Here is an 18756-nt window from a genome sequence, read left to right on the forward strand (position 1 = left end):
AATGAACTACTTCCTGTGAGAGGGGATTCTAGAACAAGTGGGCATCAGCTTAAAATGTTAAGAGGAAGGACTATCTTGCACAGACTTACGAAATCCTGGAACTAATCCCACACCATCATCTCCTCACCAGATTGTTACTGAGACCAGGAGGAATGAAAATCTTAAACTGGGATTGTTGGACCTGCATTTGCTGAGGGCAATAAGTGAAAAAGAACAAAGAAAGTAAAAGAACTTATAATACAGATCCAGGGATGCAACGATTTAGTGGAGTTCCTACATGAATGGAATAAAATCTCAGTCTGTTTTATATTCAAGTTACTGGGCTAGACTTTGCACCCTCCTGTGACTTGAAAAAGAAGTATCTCCTGATCTTCTGTGCAGAAGGTTGGCTGCATTAATGGCAACATGACTAGCGTGGTAACAGGGCCTCTTATGACATAAAGTTAACGGGGATGGGAGTAAGAACTAGCATCACCATCATACAAATAGATGAAAAAAAACAGTGCTGACAACTAAGCCACTCACATCACATCCATTGCCAAATCTGCTTAGCCACTTGTCAAAGCTTCATAACAATGGAATGTTTCTCAGCATTCAAAGAAACATTCAAAAACTTCAAAATACTGCTAACATGGCTACACTTATTCAAAAGTTGAGCAGCAACAATTCTTTAAACATAGCTTTACATGTAAACAAATACAAACAATGAAGCATAATCTTAAATAATCCATTTCCCCCATTCCTGCCTCTCCACTTTTGCCAGTTCACTACATTGAAGTAAATAGGGAAACTGTCCTTGTACTGAGTCCAATCCTGTGCAGCGGATGTATTTTCTTTGTAACTTAAGTCCAAAATTAAAACACAGTCAATCAATATGTTAAACATAATTACATAAGAAATGAAAACAAAAGCAGGTCTTTCAGCCCTCCATGCCTGATTCACCCCGTCTATAAAATCATGGCCGATATTTTTACCACATGCAGTAACACCATCATTTAATCTCCTTGACAGCTGACACCAGATATGAGACTTAATCATTTGTCACACTGTCTTTGAGATTGGGTGGATAAGAAAGCACATTGTGGCAAATATACAATAAATTGCAAGATCCAGGCAACATGCAGTGCTTCCACCAGGCAAAATATTATATGGGTCCTGGCCAATCCTAGCCTATCAGGGTGTGGATGGGTAAATAAAATATGACTTTAGTTTATGGTATTATGGTTCTTTGCAGAAATTTTATATTGCCAACTGTAAATTAGATTGACACTCCTGAATCACTAAGGCACTTTTTCCTCTCCAATGGGCTGAGATCATGTTAACAGAAGATAAAAGGTTAGCTAGTGATTTTCTTCACTTTTCTTACTTGTGCTTTAACAGGATCAATCAGTCATGTGAATGCAGCATGCATTAGTTGTGTAAGGCTATTAACGTGAATTTGATTGAATACTCTCCCTTTCTTAATAAAGTTGTCGTATTTAAATTATTTCTATTCAATCCATTTCCTTTTCATTTCTTATACCTGTAGTCAGAGGGCATGAACAGGAATTTATTTGCACTGCTGTCAAGGGGCACATCAAACACATTGATGATATATGTGGATGGAAATAGGCACATTTAAAATGCTTAATGGTTACCATGAAGGGTGTTAGTGACTTTGCTTACCATTCCCACCAAACACACCAATTAGCCAAGTTTCTCTGCTCCCGCTTGAAGGTTCTTAGTTTCTGAAACCTGATAATTAAGTTACCATAAATGTGACTATTTCTTCTAATAGTAAGTATTGAGATAAAAAAAAAGTACTGGGATATTAGATCATTGACCATTCATCAGAACAAGACAGGATCAAGGACTAAGTTACATAGAAAGGCAGGAGGGTTGGCTAGAAGGGAAGAGTACTAAACGTCAGGTTTCTGGCAGGGTGGAAGCTGGTGCTGGGTTATAATACATGACGAAGGTATGTCTGGATGAAGCGTAAACAGATGGAGACAAATAAAGCAGGAAACAACTGAACCCTAAAAACACAAACACGAATTGCTGGGTGAACTCAGTAGGTCAGGCAGCATCAATGGAGAGGAATCAACAGTTGATGTCTTGGGCTGAGACTCTTCATCAGGACTAGAAAGGAAGTGAGAAGAAGCCAGAAGCCAGAACTCTAGGAATGTTCTTGCTTTTTTCTCATCCATTCCAGAACTTCAAAGTTCTTTAGCCTTTTCCTGTTTACAGCTCCCTCTCCCCCAAGCATTCCTTCACTACTATCTCTCAGAAAGCATTGTACTGTTACGTTTCTCATCTTTTCAATTCTCTTAGATGATAAGGATGGATTCTTGATCCTCCAGTCTATCTTCTCTCAATCTTTGCACTTTATTTGTCTACCTTTCATTTGTCACATTATCTGGGATGGCACGTCAGCGTAATGGTCAGCACAATGCTGTACAGTACAAGCGAGCTAGGTTCAATTCCTGCCGCTGCCTGTAAGAACTTTGTATATTATTCTCATGACCGTATGGGTTTCCAACGAGTGCTCCAGTTTCCTTGCACAGTCCAGTGACATACTGGTCGGTAGGTTAATTCACCATTGTAAACTGTCCTGTGATTAGGCTCAGATTAAATCAGGAGATTGCTGGGCGGCATGGCTCAAAGTGCTCTGAGGGCTTAGTTCACACGGTATCCCAATAAAGAAATAAATAAATCATCACTACACTTTCTCTGTAACGCTTTATGCTTCATTCTGTTTTTGTATTATTTTGATATATAGAATGATCTATCTGGATGACAGGAAAACAAAAACTTTTCATTATATCTCAAACTTCAAAGTAAATTTATTATTAAAGTACATATATGTCACAATCTATAACCCTGAGATTCATTTTCTTGTGGGCATACTCAATAGATCCATAATTGAAGTTGAATGAAGATATCCCCTTCGGTTCGAGAGCCTGATGGTTGACGGGTACAAATGACAATAATAGACCAATTACCGATTACTAGCCTATTACAGACCACCACTTCTATTCTCTCTGTCCACCGCTCCTTTTGCTCTGTAACATTAAAAAAGTGTTTCCAACACTTCTTGTACCATCAGCTTTGCTTCTCTCTCCACAGACCTGACGCAAGTGTACTTCTAGCATTTGTCTTTATATAAATTCCAGATTTCATGCACCTGCAGTACCATGCATTGAGTCATATGTGTTTATTTATTCCAGTGGGTCATCAGTCTCACTCGTGATCTTCTACTTTTTTGACATGTTTGCATATGTATCCACAACCTCTCAAGAGGGGGTTGTTAAGTAGAGATTGAGAGAGAAAATCCTGTCATATTTTAGATTCAGATTGAGAGGTGATCTAATGCAGGTGCTTTAGATGATAAAAGGTATTCAATACAGTACAGAAAGCGTAGCTATTTCCTCTTAGGAATCACTAAGTGTAATATATTTCTCATTGTGAATAGAAGAGTAGGTAAAATAAAAAAGTACCCATCAATTTACTGCAAATAACTGGCATTTTTGCTCTTCATTTTTCAAATTCTTATACCAATTATTTATATTCAATTGCCAAAGAGGTTGCATTACTTACTGACGGTAGAAGTATTTCTTTTTCGCCCCTTGCCTCCCACACTTCATCTACTTCCTTCTACTTAGAGTATTTACTTATTTGATTTTCTCCTCTTTATTCATTCCCTGGAGTGAGATGAAAAATGATCACCTCAGAAAAAAAGGCTATTTGGTTGAAAATTTGATTTATCGGCCTGGACTATGTAGAACTCCAAAAACAAATAATGAAACCCCATTTGTCAATGGTTTGCTAATCCCCAAGCCTATTTGTTGCAAATCTTTACAGGACATTGTATTTCTGAAGGAATAAATTTTAACGTATTTTATAATGCTAGTTCATGTCTTTGATTGTCCCTTACTCAGGCTGTAATATGAGCAGAAGATCCACAATGCAAAGCACATATTGTTCCACAAATGGAAATTATTCTGAACTTCCACTTGACGGACAGTGCAGATAACGCGGGAAAAACTGGGAGGAAGTTAGGAGACATAACTTCAAGCCTGCTGGTGAGTAGACTTTGTGGTGCTTTTAATTATGGTGAATTCTAAATCTTGAACTACCGTGTAGTGGAAACAGTGATGACTCTCTCATGACTAAACCTCTTACAGCCCCCAGCAGATGATTGGTCTCCACTTACCTTTCTCGAGGCATCTGGTGGTTGGGATTGTGCCGACAACGGATACTGAGACTGAAAAGCTTGCGGGCTGTGCGCTGGATCTTCAGCTTCAACATCTCCACACTGCTCAGGAGCATCTTGTAGCGTGCTTGGAGATCCCAGTCATTTCCCCAGTACTGGTGAACAGTCCCCATCATCAGGAAGTGGGTGGTGGGCAAACGCTTCAAGAAGTTCTTGAATTCAACTGCAAGGATGGGTGACAGGTTGGTGTTAGACAGGGCAGTCATAGCTTCAAACAACAACGGAACGATCCTTTCTGTCCATTGAGCCATCAAGCACCCAGTCGCTCCAATCCTACACTAATCCCATGCTTTAGAGCGAGTGCAGAGGAAATATACGAGGATGCTGCCTGGATTACAGAGCATGTCTTCTGAGGATAGGCTGAGCAAGCTCGGGCTTATCTCTTTGGATTGAATGAGGATGAGACCCGATGACAGAGGTGTATAGGATGATAAAAGGCACAGGTGATAAGTGGGATAGACAGAGGCTTTTTTCCAGGGTGGAAATGGCTAATATGAGGGGGCATTGTTTTCAGGTGATTGGAGGAAAGAATGGGGGGGGGGGTGGGTAGAAGTGTCAAAGGCAAGTTTTTTACACAGAGTGGTGTTGTTGTGGAATGTCCTATCAGGGATGGTGGTAGAGTAAAGTGCATTAGGGGCACTTAAGAAACTCTTAAATTGGAAGGCTTTGAAGAAGGGAAGGGTGAGATTGATTTTATAGTTGAGTAAAATGTTGGCACACCAATGCAGGCTGAAGGGCCTACACTGTGCTGTGGTGTTCTATGTTCAGTTATTTTACTCCGCAACTAAACACTGAGGACAATTTAAAGCTGTCAATTACGCTATCAACTTGCATGCCTTCGAAATGTAGTATGAAACCAGAATGCCTCAAGGATGCTCACAATGTTACAAAGACATAGTACAAACTCCAAACAGAGAGTGTCTGATATCATAAGTGAAGCTAACTAGACGCGGGAGGGTGCTACTATTGTATGGCGCTAAATTCTAACATTGAAATGGAGGGAGGAATAAGGGTAAATGGTCTGAGGTTTGAAATCTCAGATCTGAAGAAGGACATTTTCACCCAAGGGTGGAAAGGCCAGGGGTTGGACTCTGGAAGACACTGTCTAGTCCACACATGGTGGTGCGAGAGATCATGATCGAACCCAGGCCACAGGAGCTGTAGCATCTTCACCAGCTGTTCTACTTACACAGGAAAAGATCCCTGTTTCTGAAGCAAGGGTATGATAAGCTTGGCGCTAAAGACGGGATATGCAGGTGAGCACTGGACTATTGCAAGTTCCATATTTCAGATGGATATTAAACTGGTGACTCTGTGTCACTACTCTTGGGTGGACACAAGAGGTCCCACCAATTCAATACTTTAAAACTTCTTGGCCAACGCACATCCCTGCACTAATACGTTACTAACAGTTAACCGGTGTGGTCTCATTCCTACAAATACAGAATTCTGTTAAGAGAACAGGGCATTCTTGAACTTCAGGAGTGAATGTTCCTTCAAGGCTACTGACTTGAGTGTAAAGCACTCATATATCCTGAAGTCATGCATGGTCCTCCATTTTCTTCTGTTTGTGATACCGTTTTCACTCCAACAAAAAATCTTAAGCAGGAGAAGGCAGCAAAATGATGGTAAGCTCTGTGACACTACAGGTATTGAAAAACATCGGTCGTGAGGACATGTGGTGAGGTGTTGACTGATTGTTTCACAGAAGGCGCCCTTCTGTCCATTGTCCAGGTTTGCTCCCAGCAGTTCAAACTCAATAGTCTCATTCCACCACTCCTATTTTCCTGCAGCTCTGCAACATCTTCACTCTCACATCCTATCAAGACCTCTTTGATTCTTTTGCTATTTATCAGCATGGAACAGTAGGTCACAGGGGTCAATTTAACCTATTAGTGCTTGGACGTAGGCACTGAGGGGATGGCAGGTTAATTTTTCACACAGTGCAGTGTTTGTGTGGAATGCACTGCTGGTGGCGGTGGTGGAAGTGGATATAATGGGGTCTTTTAAGAGCCTCGTAGATAGATACATGGAGCTTAGAAAAGTAGAGGGCTATGCGCTGGGGAAATTCTAGGCAGTTTCTAGAGTTGGCACAACACAGTGTACCAAAGGGCCTGCAATGAGCTGTAGATCTCTATGCTCTGTATTCTATCAGTTTGCCTGCTTTTGGAATGTGGGACAAAACTGAAGCACCAAGTGGAGACACACAAAATGTGGAGTCCATGCAGAAGGCATGCAAGGTCTGGATTAAGTCCTGGTCACTAGAAATACAAGGCAGCAGCACTCAATGCTGCAACCCAGTGTGTGCCTGGATGGCCGTTTAATTAAAGAAGTTCCGTCACTTGTTGAGGGCTTTGTTTTAGGCATAAAGTGTTACATGAGGTTAAAATACGTGAATATATTTTATACCATATACACAAAAAGGACATCCAAGAGCAAGGCGCTACAGAAACGAGAGGCTGCAGATACTGGAATGTCAAGCAATACACACAAAGCTGTGGGAACTCAGCCTGTCAGGCAACAGCTATGGAGGGAATTGGATAGTCGTTTTTCAGGGTGGGACCCTTCATCGGGATAGGTGGTATAAAAAAGATGGAGGGAAGGGGTGGAACAAAAGGTGTCAGGCTTAGGGCAGCACGGTGGCGTAGTGGTTGGCATAATGCTTTACAGTACAGGCAGTTCAATTCCCTCCACTACCTGTAAAGAGTTTGTACATCCTCCCCACGTCCGCATGGATTTCCTCTGGATGCTTCAGCTCCCTCCAGCAGTCCCAAGACATTCTGATTGGTAGGTTAATCGGTCATTATAAATTGCCCTGTGACTAGGCTAGGATTAAACGAGGGGATTGCTGGGTGGCAAGGCACAAAGTGCCTGAAGGGCCTATTCTGCACTGTATCTTAATAAATAAAAGTGATAGCTGAATCCAGCTGAGCAGGAGTGATAGGCAGATGGAAGAGCACAGAATGGAAGTAGTGTCAGAGGCTGAAGGTTAAAAGGTGGAGGCAACAAAGGGCTGTCAAGGATGGAATCTAATAGAGGAAAGTGGAGTATGGAATCAAGAGAGGGAGGTGGGGAAGGCAGATAAGGACAGTAGGGAAAGGGAACCAGTGGAGGAGTGCATGGGTGACGGACAGCTGGAATGGCTGAAAGAGGTGAAAGCAACTAGGTGATGGGGGCCTGGCAGGTTGGAGGTGGAAATGGGTAAATCAGGTGGAGAGAGGGCAGGGACTGGTGCGAGTAGATGACTGGAAGCTTGAGAATTCAATGCTCATGCCACCTAGTTGTAGGTTACTCAGGCAGAATATGAGATACCGTTCCTCGAGTTTGCAGTTGGGCCTCAGACAGGCAGTAGAGGAAGCTGAGGACCGACATTGGTTTGGGAATGGGGAGGAGAATTACGGAACGAGAGAATATATGCTCCATTACAATGAGAGAATACAGATATTCAGTGGATACAACAAAATACTGGAATTTATCTCCTCATAATTTCTGGATTTCCAGGTTTTTCAAAAACTGACTCGCACAAAGGGATCTGGAGGATTATGAATCAGACAAGCTCTTCACAACTCTCTGGTTTCAGTTAAGTTGTCAGCAGGAGCTTAAATAACATTATCAGGATGTGAAGAGTTGAACAATTTACAATTTGACGGGATACTACACCTCAGTCACTTCAGCATAATCAGTAATGGTATTTCTTTAGAGTCAGTTAATGGTATAGTTTCATTGGTGTGGTAAGCCAGTAAATTATTATTGCTGATGACATGATTTACAACAGCCTTAAGCAGGATGGAAATGAAATGAGGGCTATTACTCTGTTCCGTGTCTTTTCTCATCTTGCCTACCTTATCGTGATGGCTCATGAAGGATTATAAATCTCTGCATATAGGAAGGTGCTGAAGCCATGTAATCATTTTTTGATTCTACCATGGGAAGGGCATAGGACAGAGGGTAACATATTAATTCCTGCACATATACTCTTTCTTACTGAGGTCACTGAGTGATAACCAGACTAAGGCAGGAAATTTGGCCAAAATCAGCTTGCTTCTTAATTGGAATGTTGAGGCCAAGTGCGGGATTTTAACTGCTATCCCATACCCAGTCAGCTGAGGCTCAGGAAGGAAATTATAGCAAGTCCGGCTGGAGCAACAAACTTTATCCAATTGGTGAATTAAATTCTGGAGCCGATACCTCATTGAAACAGGAAACAGAGGGGGAAAAATCAATCATGGTGGTCATCAGAGAGGCTCCGTCACTTGCCAAGGATTTTTTGTTGTGGAAAGGTGCCTTTATTGGAGCAGATTCATGCGTGTCAGTTTGGTTAACATTTTGCATGGGAAACATTTAAACATGTGAGAATAAAAGGCAAAAAGTAAACAGTAAATACAGAAAAAATTGTGAGAATGACAAGAATTTTTGAGTGAATGCTATCCATTAACCAAGCAACCCATCATGTTAATAAGGTAATTTTAATATCAGGTACTTGTCTGGCTTACCTGACATTTCAAAATCCTTATAGGCATTATTCCAAGCTTCAGTAAGACCGGCCAATGTATTTTCCATGATCTGGATGTCGGTGATGGGACAGTTACACTGCGGGAATTCTGCTGCACATTGACAAGCACACTGACTGTTCTTACAGATGTACTCCCCCTCCGCATTGCACATGATGTAACTTAAGGCTGACTGCACAAACTTCTCCCTTAGGTATTCAGGAAGAACAACCTGGAGACCTACACAAAAGCAGAAAACAAAGGATAAGGTGTTATTGATTTTTTATTTAATGCTGTTACTGTCACTGGAATACAAAACATAGTCCCTGTCAAGCTGAAAACAATACCTCAGATAGTATAACACCAGGGTTTATTAAGGCAATATAGCTCAGAAAATTTAAAAAAAAAATTGAGGAAATAAAGATTATATCAAGCTTGCTGAAGTTTAGTAATGGAGTGCTCATTTATATACATTTGAATCTCATGGTAGCTAGGGATACTGGTCCAGTTTTAATTCATACCTTGCAATAGGCAGGTTACTGTCAATGTGCACTGTTGTTAGGATGACTAACAGCCCGGCAAATTTAATGCATCACTTCAAGTTAGTTCAAGCGAGGTACCCAATTAAAAACTTACAGGCGTGGGAGGTGTACACATTGGCTCGATGCATGATAAAAATTTGTTGCAAGATTTATGGTGCCATGGACTCTCGGAAAGGCAGGCTATAACTTTTTGGTAGTTCATCCAAGGAGCTGCAATAGTGCCAAGCAGTCTTTGTTGAACTAACTGGCAGAAGAAGGTGTAGATACTGCTGAACCTGGGCTACACGCATCCTTGGCAATTTGTCAATACTGATGGAAGATTAGCTCCACTTCTCTTTCTAAAGATGTTCCTAATAGTCTGAGTTTTTACAACAGTTTCTATTTTTTATTCTGTAATTCTGCTTTTGCAACTTGGTCAATTACTCTTATTTTCACAGCCGATCTTTGTAGGATTATATCCTACTTATTCTATATAAAAATAATGACATAGCAGTGGAGTTAGGGTTCAGATAGAACCCTAAGCTCTGGTAATGTGAGAACTAAAGACATTTAGCAATTAAGCAGCATCTGTGGAAAGAAAAAGTAGAATTAATGTTTCAGGTTGAAAACACTCTGATGGAACTGAGAGAGACTGAGAGAGAGAAGACAATCGTTCTAAGGGGCAGAGAGGGTGGGGAAGGTTGAAACAACAAAGAGAGTATTGTTGATTAGATGAGGCCAAGTGTGCAAGGCTTTGATAAAACATTGATGAATGTGAGAACTATGATTTAAATCCACATGTACACGGAGTCATGGAGTATAGAAGCAAGGCACTTTTGCTCATCTTGTCCTTGCAGTACTTACCAGTGTTAATCCCATTACCAGCACTTGGTCCATAGCTTTCTCTGCATTTGGCAATTGAAATGCTCATCTAGGTAAATATTCAAATATTGTGAATGTACCTGCCCCTACTCAAACTCAAGAAGGGTTTGCCTGTTTCCAACCACCAATGGTGAAAATACTCCCTTGTATCCCTGAAAATCTATCACTTGTTACCCTGTGCCATTGGACTTTAAATATAAATGTTATGGAAAAAAACATTTTATCTACACCATTTTGGCTTCTTATAATTTTGTATGCTTTTATCAGTTAACCTGGAGCTGACTCCAGTCCGAGGAAAACAAATCCAGCATATCCAGTCTACCGCATAACTAAAATGCTCCATTCCAGGCAACACTGCACCAAATCTCCTTTACACCCTCTCCAATGCAATCACAACTAGAAATAGATACAGTACTCCAGCTATGGCTGAACCTTAGTGGCCAGTGTTTTATGTCGGTCTACCAGAAGTCAATCACTGGTTCAGAAATCATTATAGAATCAGTTGTACATTTGCTATGACAGTATTTTTAGTAAGCAGTGCATTGACTCTGCATTCAGAGTTGTAATGTGTGGTCCTTAACTGATATGTTAACCATTTGTTTTCCTCTGCAGTTGTTGTCTTGCCCACTGGATTTATCCATTAGTTTGTTCTTCTTTTTCTCCTCCAGATTCCACTGTCTGCAGATTCTCTTGTTCCTATCCTCCCAGCTGCCCAGCTTCCAATTGTTTTCCAGTATTCTACAGCTATTTCACCTTTTTACCTGTATTTTTGCAGTAAAATGCAAGTTTAATTTCTAGTTATTGTTCTTCTTTCCATAGCCATGAGATGCACTGTCACACAAAGAAAAGTTTGAGAGAATGCTCCTCAGCAGCAAATAGATTAGATAATTCTGCTAGCTTGATAAGAATTTCAAGCTTTATCGCAAATCAACACTCTCCAAAATCAGAACATACTTGGAATTCTATTTTTGTGCTTTCTCTGATATGCCATTTATTTTACAAATGGATTAATAATTAGCTTTATTTGCAACATATATATCAAACAGCAAAATGTACAGTGAAATGCATTGTTTGCGTTGGCTACCAATACAGTATGAGGATGTGCTGGGGCAGCCTGCAAATGTCGCAATCTTCCACCGCCAGCGTAGCAAATGGATTGTTTGACTCTTTCATTTGCTGTCTATCTTCCAATATGCGGGCTCTGTCACGTGGTCTATTCCTGTGTTTTAAGTCTGAAATAATTGAATCAATATGATAAATTTACTTCAAGGATAGTTCAGGTAAGCTCTTTGGCTTGTGCAAGGGAACTGTGTCTCTGCAGAGAGGGTGATGGTGAAATGGAATGGGTTAGTTGAAACCACTGATTACCTGGACTTATCTAGAGGACAAGTTAGATATAGCAGCTAAAACCTTTCAAGAAGATATTGCAGAAGTATGAGAACACGTAGCTGTAAGGTTAAGCTTTCTAAATGTCCCATGATATAATAAAGAGCAGGAACTGACTGACAACTCCAACAGATACAAAAAGCAAAAAGCAGGATGATGTTTGGAGTTAATATCCATTGCCAGAACTAGACCCAATTAATACTCACAAAGAAGAGTGTTCACATTGGATACACTATCAGAATCTGTCAGAAAAAATTAACATAGACAAGAGTTTGACATGTCTAGCTCAGGGATGTCATGCTGTTACTGATGTCAATTGGTAGGTGACTGACCCATTCAAATTAAGAATCTACTTGTGTCAACACTTTGTTTTAGTCATCCTTTACCCAATTCTGATCTTGCTAATTGATTTGGAGAACTTTATAGTTAAAACAGCACATGCACAAAGAAAAAGATAGGAGTAATTTAACAGGTCAAGCAGTATCTATGGAGAGGAATACGTAATCGGCATTTCAGCCTGGATCTTGAAGAAAGATCTCAGCTTGAACATTGACAATGTATTCCTCGCCATAGGTGCTACCTAACCTGCTGTATTCCTCTTCCAGTTTGTGTGCGTTGGTGTAGATTTTCAGCATCTGCAGAATCCTTTGTGTTTATAACTAAAAGATATATGATCAATATTTTGGTCAGTTGCTCTACTATTCATTCATATACAGCATATCAGTGCCAAAATAATATTACTATTTTGGAAAGCTTCAGGCCACAAAGACCATTACAAATGCAACTTGTTATCTTTTTAAGCCAGTCAGCCTATCTCCGAAAGGGTAACAATGCGTTTGTTTGGCCTTAACATCCAAAACTTAGCCAAACAGGCAGCATCAGTGAAGAGAAGTAGACAGTCGGCGATTTGGGTCGAGACACTTCACCTGGACTGAAAGATCAAGGAGACCAACTCCAGTAAGAGCACGTGGCTGTGGTAGTGAGCCTGGGTGAGCATGTGATCAAAGAGTTGAGAAGTGTTACGACAGTGAGATTGTAATCGTCAGCATTCTTGGATGGGAAAGGGCATGCAGAGGGTAAAGTACAAACTGGTTCCTGTCGCAGATCACCAAGCTGTAATCCTCTCTGGGAAGAGGCCATCTTGCCTCTTCCCAAGGGAGCTCTTGGCCCATCAAGAGTAAAGTGCTCACTGGAGAACAAACTTCAGTGAGAGTCAGGAAGATAAACCTGAGGGAAAACAGTTGTCTGGAGAAACATTACAAATGGTTGCATCTTTTCCCTTGTGCTTGCAATCAACAGTAGTGCTCGCAGCTGAGATCACAACAAAGTGATCACTCTCAGGCTGGTACCAGTATATGCATTTTCCTTTGGAGACTACTTCTCCTTTCTGCATATAACATCAATTACCAATTCTTCTAAGAGGTAATATAGCAGGGAGGTGGGAATAAGATATACTTAGTTTCTTTATTTTTTTTTCTTTTTATGGATAAGAGGAGAATCAATTATCTTTGTCTTTATTACATACTGTTAGATTAATACTATGTTTGATCTTGATAACGTTTATTTTTTGTTTTATTTGAACTGTTATTGATATAGATATTCGTGATAATTCTCCTCTTGTTTATATATATGTACTTTTTTATTTAACTAATAAAAAGATTGATAAAGAAAAGAAAGAAAGAAATATTTTGCCTAGGCAGAAGCGCAATACTGAGTACTTATTTTCTTTGAGATTCACAGTCAGCATAAAAAAAATAGATAAAGCTAAAACAAGGAAAAATTAAAATACATTTTCCATCACTCTTGACCCTTGGATGAGAGAGGTTCTCACTGAAACCTACCAGATGCTGTAAGGTCTAGAGGGAGTGGACATGGAAGGGACATTTCCATTATTAATAGTGTCTTGGATCCAAATGCACAGCCTCAGTATAAAGGGATATAAAACCAAGAAGAGAAGGAATTTTGCTTGTTAGTGGATGGTGAATCTATGGACTTCATTGCCATGGAGGGCAGTAGAAGGCAGGTCACTGGGTCTAATTTAAGGCAGAGATTAACAGGTTTTTGATTAGTAAGGGATGTAAGGGTTTTGAAAGAGAATCAGCCATGGTTGAATGGTGGTGCAGATTCAATGGGATGAATGACCTAATTTTGCTCTTATATCTTGTGGACTTAACTCCTTTACTGCTGCCAGGCTAGGGAAAAGCTGTTTTCAGCAATTGGATATCAGCGGTGACCTGAGATGAATGATAAATACCAATAAGTACAATGGACTAACTTTAGAGCAACAACTCAATGCCAACAGACCAAGGACCAAACGTGAGGCAGTCCTGTCTTGAAAGATGTTGGAATTTGAGTTGCCGACATCTTCCTGAACCAGTCTGGCCATTCTCCTCTGACCACTGTTATTAACAAGAACCGCAGCTAACTGGATGTTCTTTTGTTTTTCACACCATTGTCTGTAAACCCTAGAGACTGCTGTGTGCAAAATCTCGGGAGATCAGCAGCTTCTGAGATACTCAAACCACTCTGTCTAGCACCAACAATTGTTCAATGATCAAAGTCACTTAGATCACACTTCTTCCCCATTCTGATATTTAGTCTGAATAACAACTGAACATCTTGACCACGTCTGCATGCTTTTATGCACTGAGTTCCTGCCACATGATTGGCTAATTAGATATTTGCATTAAAGAGGAGGTGTACAGCTATACCGAATAAATTGGCCACTCAGTGTATGTAACAATAAAAAATTAACTAACACATAAGAATGCTCTGTTGCCCTACCAAGAGATTTTGGACTGCCATTTGTAGTTTTAGTTAAGCTCGGATAGGAGGGCAAAATGTCCAAATCAAAAAATTCCCCACTCTCCGATCCAAAATATTAACACGTTATTATCACAATAATATATCAACAAAGTGCAAAACAAGTCAGGAGCATGCAAGCAAATGAAAACAAATGTAATGTAATTGCTTAACACGTAAAAAGTGGGCAATGAAGTATTTGCTAAACATGTGTGACTGGAATCTCCAAGGCACTTGAAAGATAGCTACAGCAACCATCTTCATCATACATTTAAGGTCATTTGAACCTGAACTAGGGTGAGGCAGGGGAGCTGGCAATTTTGGGAACTTAACTACCAAACAGACCAATCTCTGATGTTGGTGACACTGGATTATGAATGAATATGTTTTCCTGGGACAGGTCTGCAACAGGAGATCCCAAAGAACAATGTGCTAGCAATCCTAATGCAATATTCAAAGGAATACCGAACCAGGAATAACATTATTCCATGCAAACTTGGTGCAGGAATTATATTGGAAGTGCCAGGGCTGAGTTCCTTTTGTGAGATTTGACCCAGAAATGGTTGCAAATGCAACTTGGTTTAACTTAAATTAACTTTCAGTCATGCAGCTGTGGTAAAGAACAGCACAATATAATCAATTTGAGATGCAACAAAGTACCAGCACTAATCAATAACCAAAATTAATTTTATTCTGTAGAATCAGAGGCAAAGCTGAGGCACCAAACATACATCCAACTTTACAAACAATGAGAATACTGAGTATATTACAGTATAGGATGAGATAGAAGATAGAATTGGATACATCTAGACTATAAAAATTACTTTAGAATTTGAAATTACCTTCCCACCGATCTCCCTCCTGGCATTTATCCTTGTAAGCGGAACAAGTGCTACACCTGCCCTTACACTTCCTCCCTCATCACCATTCAGGGCCCCAGACAGTCCTTCCAAGTGATGCGACACTTGACCTATGAGTCAGTTGGTGTGGTATACTGCGTCCAGTGCTCCTGGTGTGGCCTTTTATATATTGGTGAGACCTGACGCAGACTGGGAGACCGTTTCGCTGAACACCTACGCTCGGTCCGCCAGAAAAAGCAGGATCTCCCAGTGGCCACATATTTTAAATCCACGTCCTATTCCCATTCTGATATGTCTATCCATGGCCTCCTCTACTGTCAAAATGAATCCAAACTCAGGTTGGAGGAACAACATCTTATATACCGGCTTGGTAGCCTCCAACCTGATGGCATGAACATTGACTTCTCTAACTTCAGTTAATGCCCTCCTCCCCTTCTTACCCCATCCCTGACATATTTAGTTGTTTGCCTGTTCTCCATCTCCCTCTGGTGCTTCCCCCCCCCCACCCTTTCTTTCTCCCAAGGCCTCCCGTCCCATGATCCTTTCCCTTCTTCAGCTCGGTATCACTTTCCAGCTCTTACCTTCATCCTACCCCCACCGGTCTTCTCCTATCATGTCGCATTTCCCTCTCCCCCCCATTGTTTTCAGATCTCTTACTATCTTTCCTTTTGGTTAGTCCTGACGAAGGGTCTCGGCCCGAAACATCGACAGTGCTTCTCCTTATAGATGCTGCCTGGCCTGCTGAGTTCCACCAGCATTTTGTGTGTGTTGTTTATAGAAATTACTTAAATGGTTAACAGTGCTCTGAATAGAAAAACAGTGATAAAGATAGGTTGCATTAAAAATAGAAAATGTTGGAAGAATTTTGGAATTGCAGACATTTGCTAAGCAGGGAGATGTGGCTTTGGAACATTATCAAACATTGTCAAAGACTAAACGGGAAAGAGAAACAAAAGATAGAGAAAAGGACAAAAGGGACAGGCAGAAACCTTGCCAGTATACAGAGGAGAATTTCTTCTTGGCTGGCAGTCCTGGGAGGGAAGTGACATCATCTCATTTAATTTCAGATTTAATTATTTTAATTCCCATATTTACATGCAAATAGTGACTTCAATACTTCATAACATCGACAAGCCAGGGTGTAGCATTATTCAGCTGCACAACAATCCTCTGGAGCTATTTCTCAGTCTTATTGTCTTGGCTAAGACATGGAACAGACATTGTCCAGGATGGGATGGGGTCTTTAATGATATTGCGAACAGCAAGCACTGTAAGTTATCTCCAGGTGCAGTAGTTGAGCCACAATGATGTCCAGGCCCATCCCAATCACCCGGTGGAGTGCTCTGTCCTCTGTCTTGCCACTGCTAGAGTACCACACTGTCATTCCGTATGCCAGTATGGTCTCTATTTCACATTGATAATTCTTGGGGCAGATTAGCTCTCCATTAGCACCTCAGGTAGTATAATCACTGTTGTGTTTTCCCTGCTATCGAGGTTGTGTTGATGGATCTGGAGAGCCCCTTGTTGATGTTCATCCTCAAAAACATGAAACTGGAGACCCTTCAGCATTTATGAATAGTGGGGCTTGTACAGGACTCCTTGCTTTCCAAAACAGAATTATCATTTCTTTTGTCTTCTTGATGTTGAGTGTTAGGTTTGGGCTCCTGAACCAATTGGACAGTTTCAGTACCTCCTCTCTATTTGTTAGTGTTCGTGATTAGTTCAATCACAATTGTGTCATCTGCAAATTTGATAATTGAGTTCATAACAAGAACAGGAGTGCAGTCAAAGGTGAAGAGAGAGTAGAGAACTGATCTCAGCACATAGCCCCAGGGGCACCACTGTTCAAGATTGGGTGGGGGTGGATTGATGTGCACTTGCCTAGTTTCATTGTCTGTGTATGACTAGTGCGAAAGCTCAAGATCCAATTCCAGATGGATGTGCCAAGAGCTAGATTTTACAGCTGGACAATCAGCTTGTTCAGTAGCTTGGTGTTAAAGAAAGAGCTGTAACAAATGAAGAGCATTCTGATGTAGGTGTCTTTTGCTCCAGGTGTTCTAAAAGAGTAGGAAGGGTGATAGATATGCATCTTCTGTTGATCTACTTGCCATGTAAGTAAACTGGTGCTGGCCCACACTTGCTAAGATTACGTACTGGATGTGGAACATGACGAATCTTTCCAAGCACTTGGCAACCACTGGTCTGGAAGTTAGATATGGCCCTTGTGGCTAAAGGGATCGGGGGTATGGAGAGAAAGCAGGTACAGGGTTCTGAGTTGGATGATCTGCCATGATCATATTGAATGGTGGTGCAGGCTCGAAGGGCCGAATGGCCTACTTCTGCACCTATTTTCTATGTTTCTATGTCTGTTGTCATTAAGACATGCTGCTGCTGATGTCTTGGGGATTGCTATGAAGCATGCTGGAACCATAGCCTGGTAGAAAATGAGGTAGTGAGTTCCTGTCAGAACTTCCAGCAGCTGGTCGGCGCTGTCCCTGAGGACCCGTCTGAGTATGCCGTCTGGTCCTGCCGCTCGGCATGCACTGACATTATGGAGTACATGCCTCACCTTGCTTATTCAGTGTCTGCGCAATTTCTCCAACTGATGATAAGGTCCTCATCACTGGTTCCTTATTGTCCTGATCAAAGTGAGCAAAGAAGTTGTTCAGCTCTTCGGCTAGCTTAAGATGAGTTGCACCCCTGGTTGCTCAAGCAAACAAGGGGAAAACTAATGGTGCACATTTTATTCCTCTGTAAACATTGGCCAAGAGGACTGGAAGATTGCAATTGATTAGTTTTTTTTTGGGAAAAAGAGTCATAAATCTAGGTGTTGTAAAACTATCAAGTTAGTATCAGTAATTGGGGGTTAGCAGCTGAAACATTGACCCCAGATAAAATAGTCACTTGCTAGAAACTTAGGGTAGTACACAAAACTGACAAAGATCAATTGTTTCAATTCATTAAGCAAGTAAAGGAGAATGTTGATCAGGTCAGGTCAATTTAGTTAGTATAATATATAAGAAATTTAAAAAAAAAACATGTATATGTCAAGGTTGACCAATTTTTCCAAACAGCCACAGAAGAGGGTGAGTTTATTTGTTGATGAAGAAGTAACAATTGTCATAATTAGAACATAATGTAAAATTGATGCAATGATTTTCCTGCGACTGATCAAACAACAAGATGTCTCAGCATCAGGCCTAAGCCACAAGGGTCTTCATTTTGTGTTAACTGAGGTGTTAAGGCTGGCGTGTGTTCCACCTCTAAGAACTCGGAATATAGTTTGCTGTCATTTTCCTTCTGTGCACAGACATCAATATCCCTTTACAGGGACTTGTCAAATGATCCCTGTACATTCCTAATTAATGAACAAGACACAAATACAGAAATATCTCAACCAATTTGTCACAAATGTGAGAAAATCTGCAGGTGCTGGAAATCCAAAGCAACACACACAAAATGCTGTTTACTCTTTCCCATAGATACTGCCTGGGCTGCTTTGTTCCTCCAGCATTGGTCTGTGTTGCTCCTCAACCATCTTGTGCTTTATTGGGTAATGCAGT

General features: G+C 40.8%; 1 protein-coding gene across 2 annotated transcripts in view; it reads right to left on the bottom strand.

Moving 5' to 3' along the window:
• The window catches only part of brinp1 (bone morphogenetic protein/retinoic acid inducible neural-specific 1), a 417096-nt gene that overhangs the window by 13930 nt on the left and 384410 nt on the right, over nucleotides 1-18756 (bottom strand). For both annotated transcript variants that reach the window (XM_059994295.1, XM_059994296.1), the window contains exons 6-7: nucleotides 8746-8982; nucleotides 4193-4415 (exon numbers count right to left, since the gene is read on the bottom strand). In XM_059994295.1, the coding sequence (XP_059850278.1) occupies nucleotides 4193-4415; nucleotides 8746-8982 (460 nt within the window). The remainder of the gene's footprint in view (nucleotides 1-4192; nucleotides 4416-8745; nucleotides 8983-18756) is intronic.

The sequence above is a fragment of the Hypanus sabinus genome, chromosome 18, assembly GCF_030144855.1.
Source record: "Hypanus sabinus isolate sHypSab1 chromosome 18, sHypSab1.hap1, whole genome shotgun sequence".
Lineage (NCBI taxonomy): Eukaryota > Metazoa > Chordata > Chondrichthyes > Myliobatiformes > Dasyatidae > Hypanus > Hypanus sabinus.